The sequence below is a fragment of the Micromesistius poutassou genome (assembly GCF_964030765.1).
Source record: "Micromesistius poutassou genome assembly, chromosome: 6".
Taxonomy (NCBI): Eukaryota; Metazoa; Chordata; class Actinopteri; order Gadiformes; family Gadidae; genus Micromesistius; species Micromesistius poutassou.
In genome coordinates, this window is record NC_140276.1 from 4,381,344 (window position 1) to 4,396,801 (window position 15,458).

At 44.3% G+C, this 15,458-nt stretch overlaps 2 protein-coding genes across 5 annotated transcripts; both read right to left on the reverse strand.

Annotated features, from left to right (window-relative positions):
• Positions 1 to 3,158: 3,158 nt before the first annotated feature.
• Positions 3,159 to 6,194, reverse strand: dok3 (docking protein 3). The gene is made up of 5 exons (XM_084469495.1): positions 6,082 to 6,194; positions 5,473 to 5,766; positions 5,063 to 5,129; positions 4,457 to 4,644; positions 3,159 to 4,235 (listed from the first exon to the last, which is right to left on the reverse strand). The coding sequence occupies exons 1-5, from the start codon at positions 6,133 to 6,135 to the stop codon at positions 3,423 to 3,425; spliced, it is 1,416 nt and encodes a 471-aa protein (XP_084325621.1). The 5' UTR covers positions 6,136 to 6,194; the 3' UTR covers positions 3,159 to 3,422.
• Positions 6,195 to 6,321: 127 nt separating this feature from the next.
• LOC311345489 (putative ATP-dependent RNA helicase DDX41) lies at positions 6,322 to 15,244 on the reverse strand. 4 transcript variants are annotated; one of them, XM_084469908.1, is made up of 18 exons: positions 14,363 to 15,244; positions 13,838 to 13,877; positions 13,241 to 13,336; positions 12,958 to 13,108; positions 11,830 to 11,904; positions 11,688 to 11,748; positions 11,452 to 11,588; positions 11,297 to 11,369; positions 11,057 to 11,210; positions 10,163 to 10,299; positions 9,684 to 9,846; positions 9,396 to 9,527; positions 9,235 to 9,306; positions 9,033 to 9,129; positions 7,509 to 7,658; positions 7,313 to 7,384; positions 7,110 to 7,211; positions 6,322 to 6,881 (listed from the first exon to the last, which is right to left on the reverse strand). In XM_084469908.1, the coding sequence occupies exons 2-18, from the start codon at positions 13,862 to 13,864 to the stop codon at positions 6,745 to 6,747; spliced, it is 1,836 nt and encodes a 611-aa protein (XP_084326034.1). In that variant the 5' UTR covers positions 13,865 to 13,877; positions 14,363 to 15,244; the 3' UTR covers positions 6,322 to 6,744. The 4 variants fall into 4 exon arrangements, with proteins under 4 accessions (XP_084326034.1, XP_084326033.1, XP_084326036.1 ...); XM_084469907.1 differs by lacking the exon at positions 14,363 to 15,244 and adding an exon at positions 14,110 to 14,279; XM_084469910.1 differs by lacking the exon at positions 14,363 to 15,244 and adding an exon at positions 14,098 to 14,279.
• Between the last annotated feature and the right edge of the window lie 214 nt (positions 15,245 to 15,458).

Sequence of the window (15,458 nt, forward strand, 5' to 3'; positions counted from 1 at the left end):
ATATTCATCCATTTGTTAACCCGTTGCCATTACAATGGGCTAAACCTGTTATTTTATTACAGTAGGCGCTAAGGTCGTCTATTGGATTATAGGGGCCGTGGAGACGGTGGATCAGTGAGGCGGCTCCTCTGGTGTAATTCCTGTCCTAATGAGTGATTAGTTTTGTGTCACTTTGCCCAGTGCTGTGAAGAGTTGGACGGTCTCCCCCGTGCACACGGCATATGGGAGACGTGGGGGGAAACTGGTGGGTGCGCCCTGGCTTGGGTGGAGGTACCAGGGGACACCAGATGATGGGCACACGATTTAGATGCTCATAGGTTTTAATTAAGTAGAAATGACACGTTCTTCGAGCGTATTGTGTCCAACACGTATTGTGTCCAACACGTATCGTGTTCACGTGTAACAGTTTGAAACTGAGACTTTTGTGTTATTAGTAAAACTTTTAACTTTGTTATTATCATTATTATCATTGTTGTCATTTTTATTTGTATAATTATTATTATTATTATTAGGCGCTCGTTATTATTAATATATTTTTATTAGTAATTATTATTATTAGTTTCTGCATTATTATGATTGTTATTATTTCTTTCTGTTATTTAACATTGTGTAACCATTGTAATAGAAGTAGAGGTAGTAGTTTCAGTACCCTTTTAGGCCCAGTAGAAGAAATAAAATAATATCACACCAAAAAGTTGGAATAAAGTCTGCCTAACGCTTCATTTGTTGACGTCCAGGTCCAAAACCCTGGTTTGCATCCCCAAACAAGTGGTTGGGGATGCAATATCAATAATTTCTGAAGCAAGACGCAGCATTCATATTCTGCCATCCTCCATTGTTTGATTGCTAAATGATTCATAGGGAGCCTGCGGAGGACTTATCAGTTATCTGGGCTCTCCCATAGGCAGGTGTGTCCCAAGCCTTACCTTACACCTGTTCATTTTATTATTCTGCAAATAATCTGCACATGTTTGTGAACTTTTACTGTTTATTTGAGAACAAATTTCATAAAGGATATGCTCTGGATCATTCAGATTTATAGGCCCTATACTTCCACGGGTCCTTCGGTGTTTATCATTCCAACAAACCAAACGCCCTGCTTCTTACAAGAACAGTTAAGGTAATACTCTGAACACGATGCAAATGAACCCATGAACCCTTTAATCCAAAATAGTTCCTATAGTTAAAGTAATAGTCAAGTTAAATTGGCTAATATGGGGTTGATGTTTATTAGATATATTCATTTCCACCACAGTTTGCTGGTTATACTGTCCTCCGTGTTGTGATACATCTGGCAGGCGTCGGTTGACAAGTGACTCTAAACATCAACCATTAGCCTGATTGAGTTACAATGCACAATAGTATGGGCCAAAAAAGAAGAAAAAAAAGATCAGCTTTGTGCGTAATTGTTCTTGGACACTGGCGTCAAAGAGACTTTGCAATTGGCTGCGTGCGGCCGACCTGTGACAGTGTCCCGGGGCAGGAGTGTCTGGGCCATTAAAAGGGGGCTCGGGAGGAGGAGGAGGAGGAGAAGGAGATCATAGAGGTGGGGAGGCCTGCTATATAAGACTGTTGGTGCAGAACCAACCACACCACAACAAACGAAGGCGTGCACAGACACACATCATCTTCTTCTGACCGAGTTTTTTTTCATCTTCTAGTGGCTGGCACGAATTGGGGTCGGAACAGCGATGACTGCCACCACAGAACTCCCCAGTTGGCCAGAGTACCCAGAAGACTTTACTATGGTGGAACATCTGGACACAAGGATTTGCAGAACTTCGTCCGCGCGGTCCCTCACCACGTCCATCTGCACGTATTCCAGCAGGATGGGCGCGTTTGAAAGCGCAGATAAACCATCACTGGCTGACAAGTGTTCTGCGTCCGCAACCCACCAGCCTGACCGGACGCCCACCGACCTCACGTGGATGGACGATGACGGCTCGCCGGAGGGCCACGTGCACCACGGGCCGCAGAAACCCAGACGCGTCGCCGCGAACGCACGGGAGAGGAGAAGGATGCACGGCCTCAATAAGGCCTTTGACGAGCTCAGGAGCGTCATCCCGTCGCTCGAGAACGAGAAAAAGCTTTCCAAATACGACACGCTGCAGCTGGCACAGATCTACATCACAGAGCTGTCTGATATCCTCACCGGCGTGGGGGAGCACAGGAGTCCCCCCAGCCGGGTGGATCCAGCGGAGAGAGCCTGCATGAGGTCCCTGATGCAGACCCTGTGTCCCCAGGGAGGAGACACGTCGCCGGGGCTAAGCGACATGTCGTGCACGGGGGATTCCCCGCAGCCGTTGTTGAACCCGCCGAGCGACATGCCGCACCTTTTTTTTGTAACGACACAGAAATGCCACCCGGGAGTCTCTCACAAGACAGGGTGTTCCTCATCCCACAGCAGCGATGGAGAGTCCTCCCATCACAGTGATGTGGAGGACAGCCACAGCGGGAGACAGTGACGGATCTGGAGGGGGGGTTGTTGTCTGTGTCTGGTTGAGAAAGAGAGAACCAAATAGTGCTTGGAGTTGTGGATGGTGAGCTTATCTATCATGTATGTCAACGTGGTGGTGGATAACTTCCTGACAATGCGGTTTCATGTCATCACCAGCCAATGGATGGATTTTACACTGCCAAACGAAAGTGTAAAAACAAGGAAAGGTTTAAAAGGTGTGACAGGTGATTGTTTATTTGGACTGTCCCAGGGCCATCATGAACTCACAGGATCGTGTGGTTGCACTTTAAAGTTGAAATGGCCCGACCCAAGACCAACTGTATGTCCATATAGACTAGTTTATGCTATCTAAATTAAAATAAAATATTTTGATATTTATAAAGAAATGTTATTTTCTATGTATTTTTCTCTGTAATAAAACTTCAAATAAGGAATCAATTGTCGGTACATTTATGCATCAAGTCCTGAGTGAGTCAAGTTCAATCATTCACCATTTAGGCGTCCAAGTGGGCCTATCTTGTTTCTATAAAAATTTGATTGGTAGAAAAGTCCAACTCAATAGAAGATGAGCTATATGATAACCAATTAGAGGAATACAATATGCAAAACATTTTGCGAAGTTCAACCTTGCATTTTAATTAACGTTATCCGCATACAGATACAACCATAATTTACGAAGAAACAAAACCCACAATCATAGCATTAATCTGAACATGATCAATAAACACACCTATACAAATATTAACTGATTGAATTGCAGGCTAAATAGATATGGTAATAATAATACAGTTAGAGATCAACAACTAGCTCTTTCTTATTTAAAATGATTGTGCTTAAGGCCTAAACATAAAATTTGTATAACACCATAATACACTAGAATAGCTAAACGAAAAAAACATATCTCACACGTATTTTACATATTTATAAGGAAAAAAAACCTTCCACTGACAGTGATAAAAGGAGATCAAGATTTGCCCTTTCCAAAGCGTCGCCGCGACTGGAGCTTTGCCAAGTCTAAAGAAATGAGTTTTGACAGCTTCTGTTGGAAACTCAGGGGGGCCCCTTTCTGGGGACCAGAAGGAGAGCGGCCTACAGGCCCCCCCGTGGTCTTTGACTTCTTGGTCCCTTTGGAGAAGACCCAGGCCCGTCGCGGGGGCTTCGCGCGTTCTGGTGCCCGGGCCGACGGGGGGGCTGGCGTGGGGCTGATCGTGAAGGGTACCGCCTCGTAGAGGGAGGCGTCAGAGTCTGACTCGGAGATCATCGCGAGGGAATAGACGCCGTTGGCTTCGAGTCCCTCCGGCGCCATGGCACCGCTTGGCCCCCGGATGTAGCCGCCGCCGCCGCCGTCCCCCGAGCCAACCCGGGGACCTCGGCGTCCCTGGCCGGCCTCACCCTCCTCTTCCTCACCCGGGCGCAGATGGGACGGGTGATGTGCTTTCGGTGAGGCCCGCGGGGATGATTGTCTGGTGACCGACGGAGGAAGGTGGTTTACTTCGGAGTAGTAATGGCCAGCCAGACCGGGCTCCGCCCCAACACCGGCGTTGTCCGGGTGGTTGGAGACCCGTGGTTCTGAGTCCGACTTGTGGGAGGGTGGAAAACTGTTTTGTGAGACGTGATCATAATCGGACTCTTGGGTGGAGGAGCCCAGAGCCTCTTGCTCAGTCAAGCAGTGCCTGGCAATGGCTTGGCAGACCTGACAACCATGCTGGGACAGGAAGGAGAACATCCCCTCTCCTGAGTCACACTGCTGGCCTGCTTCGATGCAGAAGCCCCCCTGCTGAGCACACACACACACACACACACACACACACACACACACACACACACACACACACACACACACACACACACACACACACACACACACACACACACACACACACACACACACACACACACACACACACACACACACACGTTTTCCAGCCAACATTGGCAACAAAGTGGCTAGTTTTGAATCATAAAATGTTGCATATTTACCACAATCCTATTAAGTACCTTGAGAATTCCAAATCGGCGCAAGAACATGTAAGGCCATCGGTATATGATGTCAGCCGTGTCCTTGTCCAATAGGAACACAGCCTCTATGTCCAGAACGAAGGCGAATTCTCCAGCAAGCAGACATCTCTCTGATGCAACGGTGTCGAGAACAGTGACATGGTACTGCTCTGGTTGATCACCCATACCTGAAAGACGGCACATATAGACTGAATTCAGCAGTATAACAAAGCGGATGAAACTCAAAAAGTGACTAGATTCTGCATTCTAGAGTGATTCGAACAAAGGGGAAGTCCTGCTGAAGCAGTTACTTGCATCATAAAGTTACTTTACTGGGAATGAATACATCAGTGTCAATATCTACTGGTAAGGCATAACCAAAAAATAATGTCTGTTGATACTTATTTAAACAATTAAACGTTTAAAACATTAATGCAGTATTAAATTGTAGCTATGAGGCCTATCCTAAGCCCCTTCTTCCAGTAAATAGATGTACAGCAGGATTTATTTTTTACAGCTTTGTCAGCACATTGATTGTAGGCCTAGTCTATACAATCTGAGATTAACCAAATATTTCCACAGATAAATAATGAAAGTAACAAGAACCTGAGTAGAGGTCACAGTCCTTCATCAGCAGACTATTTTCTTCCACCGAAATCTCTTCTCCAGGATCCTTGTGTAAACACGCGACACGGTAAACATTGTGTACATGTTATACTGCGCGCTCTTATCGTTTTTTTACGACATCAACATGGTCAGGAGCAAGAAAGGGTTGCGCTTATGCAAGCAAAAGAATTGAAGAAGTAAAGCTCAACGACAGTGCCTTCACAGCGACTTCCTCGTCCTTATACTCGCCTTGGAGCACGGGGTGGTGGAGGGGGGTTGGTGTAAATTCGGTTGATCCTTGTTATCAATTAACAATTCCTCTCCTCCGTTTGAACAGGGGAAACTGTTGATCAAGCTAATCTACCAAAGCAGGAAGCCTGCGAGAATATGTGAGTGTGTGTGTGGTATACCTGGAAGGTAAGCTGACATAGTGCCAGGAGCCATTCTTGGCAATCCTCGGAGGCCAGGGTGTAGGTGCGCAACGTGGTGTCCAGATAGAAGGCAGTGCAGCCCGGGGGACAGGACTCCTCCGGGGCCAGAGTGATGTCCAGACAGTCCGACAAAAGCACCACCCGTCGCTTAGTTTTGTCCTGCTCAGGGGGCATGTCTCCAGTGATGTCGTCGGGCAAACTGTAGACCTCCAGGCGCCCTATCTCCAGTGGTTGGGGCTTGAGGATGATCATCCATATCTTCCGCCAGGTTTTCTGCACAGGGGGAAAGGAATACGAGTTCGACAATGTATGGTCCCTGCTTGATCCTCTTGGATCTTAGTGCTTCCACCGGGGATCTCAACCTCCTTAGAGGTATGCTAGGCTAGTATTTGTTGATATATTCTTATCTACAACTAGGTAAATTATTTTTTGCATATAATCTGGATATTAGCCGTAAATTAGCTATATAAATTAGCTATATACCTAACCACTACTTGAGTAAGTACTTGTAGGCCTACTTATTAAAAGCCTGTTGTAAAAAAGGTATAACCAATAACTCATCCATATGAAATACTTCAAATTACTCACCTTTCCATACTTGACACCGTGTAGGTAGAGCAAACCCTCTTTAAAAACGTTCATCTTTCAAAGTTGATTCGTTCTGAACCGCTTTTCTTTCGTTTCTACAGATACACCAAGCTGCTATCACTTTAATTACCACGTGCAATGTTGTACTTCCTGTGAGTTTGCAGGAACTGTTTTTTATCGAGGCTTTTCTCACCATTAAAAGGAAGCAGCGAGTCAATCATCAATGCAGAAATTGAGGAAATAGACATGTTTAATATTACTGCAAGAATGACCAACTTCCCATTACATCAGTACATTGTTTCAGTGAATACACACACACACACACACACACACACACACACACACACACACACACACACACACACACACACACACACACACACACACACACACACACACACACAAAACATAATTGAAAACATGTTTGGTTCGATTTAAAATGGTACAACAGACAAATGCTTAACAATCAGAAAAGGGGAAGGAAATAAAAAAAACAATTGTGCACTACAAAAATGTGCAACAAACTTCTGTAGCACCACTATCAACTCAACTTGATCCACGTGGTACAATACTAAATAGACTGATATCGTTTTCCCCTGGTGTTTCTGTCTGCGTTGTTGTTGTCCGGCTTCAGAGAACAACCAGCCGTAACGTGGCAGCTGCTTAGAAGTCCATAGAACTGTGAGCCAGGTAATCCTTGCGGCCGATGTTGGACACCTGTTTGGTCTGCATGGCCTCCCGCTTGGGACAGTCCGTGATACGATGGCCAAGACCACCGCAGAACGTACAGCCCCTCTCGCCTGTGCACACACACACAATAAAGAAAACAGCATGAATAAAACAAGCGGCAGAAGTTCACCAGCAGGTTACGTGAACGAGCCAAAAACAAGTCAATTGAGTCACACAAATTAGAATCAGATGGTACGTCGGAACGGTTCCAACAAACAACGAGGTGCTGATGAGAAACAAGGGAAGGGAGGAGGATGATGGGGGTGGGGAGGGGGGGAGAATGGCGAGGGGGCGGTCACCTCCAAGGTCTTCGTTCTCAGTCTGCAACACCTGGAGGACAGGTGGTACCTTCTGCTTGGCCTCTATCAACAGCGCCTTCAGATCCATCAGCACCGACTCGTCTGTGAACCGGAGAACATGGTCGGTCAGACTCGGCCTCGGTCAGCCTTATATGTAATCTTTATGATTCTTTTTAATTATTTTTTTTTGCCGCTTCACTTACCGCAGCCTTTGTTGATGAAGGTGGTGGCGATTCCGGTCTTGCCCGATCGTCCCGTACGTCCGATCCTGTGGACTGGGTGGGGAAGAAAACACGAATAAGAGAGGTTAGGTCCGCCATTTAAAAACAGAAGGTTACCGATCACACCCGAAGAAAGATGTTTCATCATGCATGTAATTGGAATCCAACTTCATCGTACCATAGTTTTCTATTTCTTCCGGCATGTCGTAATTCACCACATGCTGGATGGCGGGGAAGTCAAGACCTTTGGAGGCCACGTCTGTGGCCACCAGGACGTCTTTCTTGCCTTCTTTGAATGCTTCTATAGCTTTGGTTCGTTCCTCTTGATCTAAAAATAATTTAAAAAAAAGAAAAAGAAAGGACAATTACTTAAAGTCTCAATTAGTGAGATGAGGCCCCTCCCAGATGGTAGGCGGGAGACCTTCAGAATAAAAAAAACCGAAATAACAGCGTTGTGTCAACTCCAACTGTTTAATGCGAAATAGCGTAGCTCGGCTTGCTGGGTGGCGCTAGTGCATTTTTTCTAAATGCAGATGTACTTTTTAAATTAAATAATGCATCACTAATATGATGTGTTTTAATTGATAACAATGTTAAAATCCGCTCAGCATAGACTACCGCTATGGCCAGATCGTTTTAAGTTACGAGCTACTTGAAACGTTACACGATCTGTTACGCCACTGAAAGTAAACACATGGCATTTTCTGACACACATAAGTCAAGGGTGCCCCCTAGTGGTCAGACTTTGATAACGCATAAAAAAATGCCAACATTGGCACAAAAATGATTAACAGCAGGACGTTCTTTAAGTGACAAACCTCATATTTCTCCTTGCGTCATCGATTTCAGACAAGGTAAACAGACGCATGCCTGTCACGCACTTGACAGGTTTTTTCTTTTTATCTCAAACGTTTTTACCTAACGGTGAAGATACATTTACGATTATGCCGATACACTACAGCACACCACCTACTAACCAATTTCATTCCTCAACAACTCAGTCCTCATTCCAAAACCAAAACTCGCAAATCCCAATTGTAATCTTGCAGTCAAAAACTGCAAGATTAAGCATTACCATAATATTGATAAGAAATCATGAGAACTATACAAAAATCTGAGCTTTTTATTTTATTGCCCGAGTTGGAAAGAGGAAACCAGGCATTATATGGCCTAGTGTCTATTGTGATAATAGACGCACTTCCCAATTCCCAACTTTATTGCACTTTCAAATCCAGTGATTTTATTTTATTTTTTTAGGAAAATTGCGTAGTGGTATAGTGTCATGCGACTGAAACAATGGTTAAAGTGCCAATGAACTCCCATAAAAGGAAAGAAATATGGGTTATCGATTTCCTATTGTGAATGTGAGGGAGTACTGGTATGTTGCATAGGTCCTGAGTCTGTTGAATTGCAGGTGGCATAGCAACAGTGTTTTGTTCACCATGATTTCAGGTCAATCATTTCCACATAAAATCTCATAATGAATCCTATTTAGGTGCCCTTTCCATAGCGGTGTGTCCTAATGTAAATGCTTGCTTGCCTAACTTCCAGTTATTGTGCTCAGCTGCTGAGCTCTATTGAGGAAATTGAAAACGAAAATCTGAAGCCAGCAACATCGCTCCACAAACCTTTTAAGATAAAAAGGCCAAGAACAAAACCAGAGGGGTCCACTGATGGACTTAGATTAGGATAACCATCTTACCCTTTCCACCATGGATAGCTACAGCCTCCACTCCTTTTAGCAACAAATACTCGTGGATGGCATCCACATCCGCCTTCTTCTCAGCAAACATCAGCACCTGGAAATTAAACATCACAATCTTCAAACGTGTTCTTAAAAGAGTGAAACGTGTAGAACAATATGATATGGAGTTGGGTGGTTCTGAGGATGTTGTGGTACTGACCGGAGGCGGCGTCTTCTGCAGGCACTCCAACAGGTACACCATCTTGGCCTCCTCCTTCACATATTCCACTTCCTACAAAACACAATCCCAGGTCATCGTCATTTTAATTCCTTTTCACACCGTCAAACATTTTCGAACCACTTTGAGGCTGTTCATCGCACCTGGATGACGTCCAAGCTGGCAGCTCCAGCCCTACCCACGTTAATAGTGATGGGCTTGACCAGGGCACTCTTGGCAAAGTTCTGGATCTTTTTAGGCATAGTAGCACTGAAGAGCAGGGTCTGCCTCTGGCCCTGAATGAAGAAAAAACAGTTTGGAGTCAAATTGATTCAATATCATTCCGGTGTCTAATTAACTTGTCGCGGTGATGGTGGTGGTGTGGACTACAAATGAAACCGTGTGCACACATTTTTATTCTGAACCAACCCAATCAACCAGTCCTTGCTGACCTTGAAGTAGGAGAAAATGGTCCTGATGTCCTCCTCAAAGCCCATGTCAATCATCCTGTCGGCCTCATCCAGCGACAGGTAGCGGCAGATGTCCAGGCTGATCATCTTCTTCTGCAGCAGGTCCATTAGTCGGCCAGGAGTGGCTACCATCATGTGGACCCCCCTAGGAACGTTCACGACACACGTTAATTGCCAAACTTCCTACGGGGATTCAGAAAGTGCAACTCGCTATCTTGTTGTTGTTTTTTTAACATGGGCTTTTTTTGCCCCGGGTAATATATTTCATTCTAGGTCATTTGATAAAATTTTGGGAAAAACATAATAAATAAAAGAAATACAGAGTTGAAACCTTACGGTGTATCCTTCAACACAATTAAAAAGAAAAGTATGATAGCCCTAGGCCTCAAGTTAGTTACTGGCCCTGGATACTTATACATATATTATAACACATGGCCCAACAGACCATGACCCATACTTACTGATTAACCACCTCCATCTGGTCTTTGACTGACATTCCTCCTATGCACAGGGCACACCGCAACTGAGGGGTGCCCTCATCCTCCAGAAGTTTGCAGTAATACTCGATGATGCTGTGGGTCTGCCTGGCCAACTCTCGCTGCGGGGAGAGGGACATGTTTAAATCATACTTGAAACAATCAAGATTTTGGTAAACATTGTGTTTATGATATGGAACGCTGTTATCACATTTATGACATGTCAACACAATGCTCACAATTATGAAAAAGGGGGAGCCTATGCAAGCAGAATTGAAGAAGTAAAGATAGTAGCTGGTGCCATCAGACCAACTTCCTCATCCCTCTACCTGTCTTGCGGAGCTTATATTCAGTAGACTGGAATCCCCCTCCTTGTTATCAATTTATTGCTCCAATCACGAGGCCTGACTTTTATTTGGATGGTGTTCAAATAGAACCTGAAATCTTCTAAAGGCCGGTGCGTAACTGAAACGTTAACACATACCAACACCTTATGATCATAGTCAAAAGGTCAGTAAAAAGAACGGCTAATTCAAACAATTCCTTTTTACAACAGCATATAAAATAATGTTCAAACTGCAATTCATGAACAGTGTTATTTCCAGTGTAGGTAGGCAGTGAATGAATTGAAGCTCCGCCATTCAAATGTTAAACATATCCCACATCTGTGCCTGCATTTTGACAAGGCAAGAATAAACAGTTTGGCACCCCAGAATATTTTATAATAATTGCGTGTGTCTTTTTTTGTGTAATTTGTAATTTGTGGTTTAGATCTGTAAAGAACAAAAGGTGTGTTGCCCTTTCTTTAAAATTGGGGGCCTTTTGTGTTTTCAAGTGAGATGTATCAGACAAAGAAATGCTTCTCTCTAGCTGTCTTACTGATGGACAGATGATTAGTCCATAGGGCCCTTCCCTCTTGCTGAAGGGCAGCCGTTTCTCTTGCTCCAGGCAGAACATTATGATGGGGAGAGTGAACACCAGGGTCTTTCCCGAGCCAGTGAAGGCAATGCCAATCAAGTCTCGACCTGCCAGACTATAGATGAACACACAAATATTAATACAAAACATAACAAACAAACTGTGTGAAGCCCTGGCATACACAAGCTACTGTGGACTCACGCGGTGGGGATCCCTTGAATTTGAATGGGAGTCGGGTGGACAATCCCTTTCTTTTTCAAACCTTTAAGGATCGCTGCAAACCATCAGAAGTGTTAGAGAGTGGAGAAATGATGTGCTATACACAAAAGCATGTGTAACATCAGTCGCAGGCGAACCTGGGGGCAACTTCATCTCTCTGAAGCTTTTGATTGGAGCCGGGATGAGTTCTCCATCCACAAGAATGTGGAACTTCTTCCTGACGCGGTCGTGTCTCGCACCGGGCATGTTCAGGATGTAGCGCGGCGGTTTCCAACTGCAAGGGATTTGTCCGTTTTTTTGGATCCATGTAGATAATAGGCTGGGTGATCGTCAAATTATGTCATTGGTTCAGTTTATTCAACACAAAACTCACCTTGTTTTAATGGGGTCATCGTATATAATACCCTTGGCCATTTCCTTCACCGACATCAGAGCTGCAAGACACCAGGTTCTCATTAATCCTTTATTCAAAGATTATCGGAATTGCTGTAAGATTAAAAAGGAAAATGCTGTACCTCTGCCTTCAGCAACACTTTCAAGAATCTTTTCCTCCTCTTTCAGTTGCTTCTCCTTGGCGGACTCCTTGCGTGCTGTAAAGGCCAAACCACAGATAAACATGAAATAATCCTGAGGGTCACATTTGATATAACAATATATTGAAGTGACAATGTATAAAATGTTGACCTCTACCATTGCATAGCATTTAGCAGGATAAAAAAAACACAAACATTTTTTAGGCTTGACTTGGCCCCTCCGGCTTGCTTCCAAAGCCAACATGCTAGAGTCGTGTCAAAACAGTGCTAGGACAGTTAATTTCTCTACACCTCTCATATTCGCCAATATTAATCCAGATTTAACCCATCTTTTTGTCTTTTGCCTTCCTATACATGCACTTTTATGGCTGAAGGCGTGGGCATTTAGATAGCTCTGCCAAAGTAGGAGTGCAACTAGTGTTCTGTATGGGTAGTGTATGTCATTTTATACACAGGGTAATCATGCCCCCTTGAGTAACTACATGTAAAATAATCCGAATTTTACAATGATGCAAGTGGCAATCATAATAAGAGCTGTTGGAATTCTCTAAAAGCTTATGAAAGATGCTCAATGCTTCCTTCCTTATATCATTTAGATTAGGGTACACTGAACCATCTTTTACGAAGAGATAGTGAGATAAAGAGTTAATGCTGTCTGACAATTTCTTGCAGCAGCGATATCTAAAGCGACAAATCATTATTATAATTATGTAGCCTAGGCAGTCCCAATGAATTCCTCTTTAAAACTTTCCTTGAGCTCATGACATTTTCCATCGAGGATAATGAAAAGAGGTTAGGAAAGGGCATAGGATGTACTTTTTAGACTATTCAACTGGAGCCCCAGAGTAAACTTTTCAAAATAGGTCAATTTTTATAGTTTCTTAGTCATTAAGCAGATGCTTTCAACTAATGTGACCTACAGTATTTTGTTTCAGATGCATATCATTAAAGAGCAGGTAGGGGTTAGGCACCCTGCTCAAGCAAGCCTGTACAGGTCGACTGCTAGTGCGACCATTGCATTTGAACCAAGATCCTTTTAAACAGGAGTGCTGACACAATAACCGCTAATTGTAGTAATTAATCCTGAGTGAGAGTGTCGTTTTGACATACCCTCTGCCTTCTCCTTGAGAACCTGGTGCTGGTCCAGCAGACTGACGTTGGAGCGTGGACCAAGCCCTTCTTCCTCGTCCCTTTGATCTGCTCCACTGTCTTTCATGTCCTCTTCCACCACTTTCCCTCGCAGGCGCAACATCTTGTTGAGCTGCAAACATACAAACAATGGATTATAATCATCCTGGATTCGGAACTTGTATGAGATTCCTGAGAATGAGTTACGTTCCGAGTATCACAAGGGAAAACTTTAAGAAAGGATAAATATGTTCTGGCCACCAACCGTCAGATTCTTTCTTATTTTGACCGGGACATATGGGACGTAGTCATCATCCTCCGACCTACCTGAAGCAGCCTTCTCTCCCTCTCCAAGAGGTCTCTGTAGAATCGGATAAACACAACAAAAATACGATCGGATGGATTAACTGTCCTGGCTTAATACAGAAGGAAGTTATACGCTGACCGTTGTTTCAACACAGATACCGATAGAATTTAAAATGATATGCGCTTCGTGTCCTCCACATCACACGGATCACTTGCCGATGCTTTGCTGGTAGGGTCGAATGTGATAATCTACTAGGCGCTTCACAAATAAATAAAAGTTGTAGTGTTTGTTGTGTCCATTACTACAGCTTTGAGGGACCATCATGCATCCATACATGTCTGCTAACTCTCTGGGCTGATGCCTTATAACGAGTTTATAGCGCTCAAACAGAGCTCATAATACTAACATAACTCATTAAGGAGCTGACCTATGTAGTGGCTGCATATTAGTTTAAGTAACTCTGAAGTATGCCTTCATGTTTCTGATGTGTGGAGTGTGCTGTGTTAGCTAGCTAGCATGTAGCTCCAATGAAGCTTTGTGACTGAAACGACTTACCTTTTTGGGCTTACTGTCGACCTCCATTTCAGTTTATTCCCTAAAGTAAATGTTTCACAATAAAAACCCAAAACAATTAACAAAAGTAATACTTTTAACTTAAAAGTGCAGTTGTTTACCAGTAGAAAATAAACCAACGCTACTACGCTATGTATATAGCGTAGTAGCTACTATATAACTAACTATATAATATATATATTTTTTTTTTTGTTTGCTGCCTAACGAACAAATTCGAAGAATTGGAAAGCCTGGTGAGGTACCAGAAATTGTACCGGGAGAGCAGTATTGTATGCCTGACAGAGACGTGGCTGACGGAAAACACGCCTGACTCCCTGATCAGTTTCACCGGCTTCAAGACAATCCGAGCGGACAGGGACACCGGAGAGAGCGGTAAGCAGAAAGGAGGGGGGCTTTTACTGCTCGTCAACAACAAATGGTGTAACCCTAATCATGCCACTGTCAAAGAACAGATATGCAACAAGGACATTGAACTTTTAGCGGTTAGTTTAAGGCCATACTACCTACCCAGAGAGTTCACTGTGGTGATAACTATTGCTGTTTACATTCCCCCATCTGCCAAGGCGGAAGTCGCGTGTGACGAGCTTCACACCACTATCGCGAGACTTCAGTCCAAGTTCCCAGAGGCGTTCATTGTTGTGTCTGGAGATTTCAACCATGTCTGTCTCTCTAAGACTTTGCCTACTTTTAAACAGTTTATTGACTGTGCAACTAGAGGTGGTAAAACACTTGATCTCTTGTATGCAAATGTGAAAAATGCATACAAATGTACAGCACTGCCCCCTCTTGGTCGATCAGACCACGACATGCTACATCTCTCTCCCTCCTACACCCCAGCTGTAAAGAGGCTGCCTGTCACCACCAGAACATCAAGAGTCTGGCATCCTGAGGCTGATGAAGCCCTGAGGTGCTGTTTTGAGACAACAGATTGGGATGTGTTCTGTGAGGACTATGGGGAAGACATCGACGGCCTAACAGAATGCATTACCAATTACATCAATTTCTGTTATGATGACATCATGCCATCCAGGGTAATTCGTTGCTTCCCTAACAACAAACCATGGATAACCAGCAGCCTGAAGTCCTTACTAAATGAGAAGAAAAAGGCTTTCAGGGAGGGCGACAGGAATAAAATCAAAGAACTTCAAAAGGAACTTAAGGTGAGGATTAAGGAGGGGAAAGAAGCATTTCGGCTCAAACTGGAACAACAGTTGCAGCAGGATGGAGTGAAGCAGGTATGGGCTGGAATGCGAAAGATCACGGGCATGAAGCAGAAGGGCAGTACACTGCCTGATGGTGAACTGAGTCTGGCCGATGATCTGAACAGATTTTTCAACAGATTTGACTGCCCCACACCACCACTACCGCCCCTACCTGGTCTGCTGACCAATGCTGCTTACTCACCACCTCTCCTCCCTCTCTCCAACACTCCTGAGATGTTACCTGCACAGAGTCCTCTCTTCTCACCTCCTACTCCACCAGCAACCCCACCTATGACTTTCCATACTGCCCAGGTTAAGATGATGCTGTACAGGCTGAAGCCAGGGAAAGCAGTGGGGCCCGATGACATCAGCCCAAGGCTACTGAAGACTTGCTCTTCAGA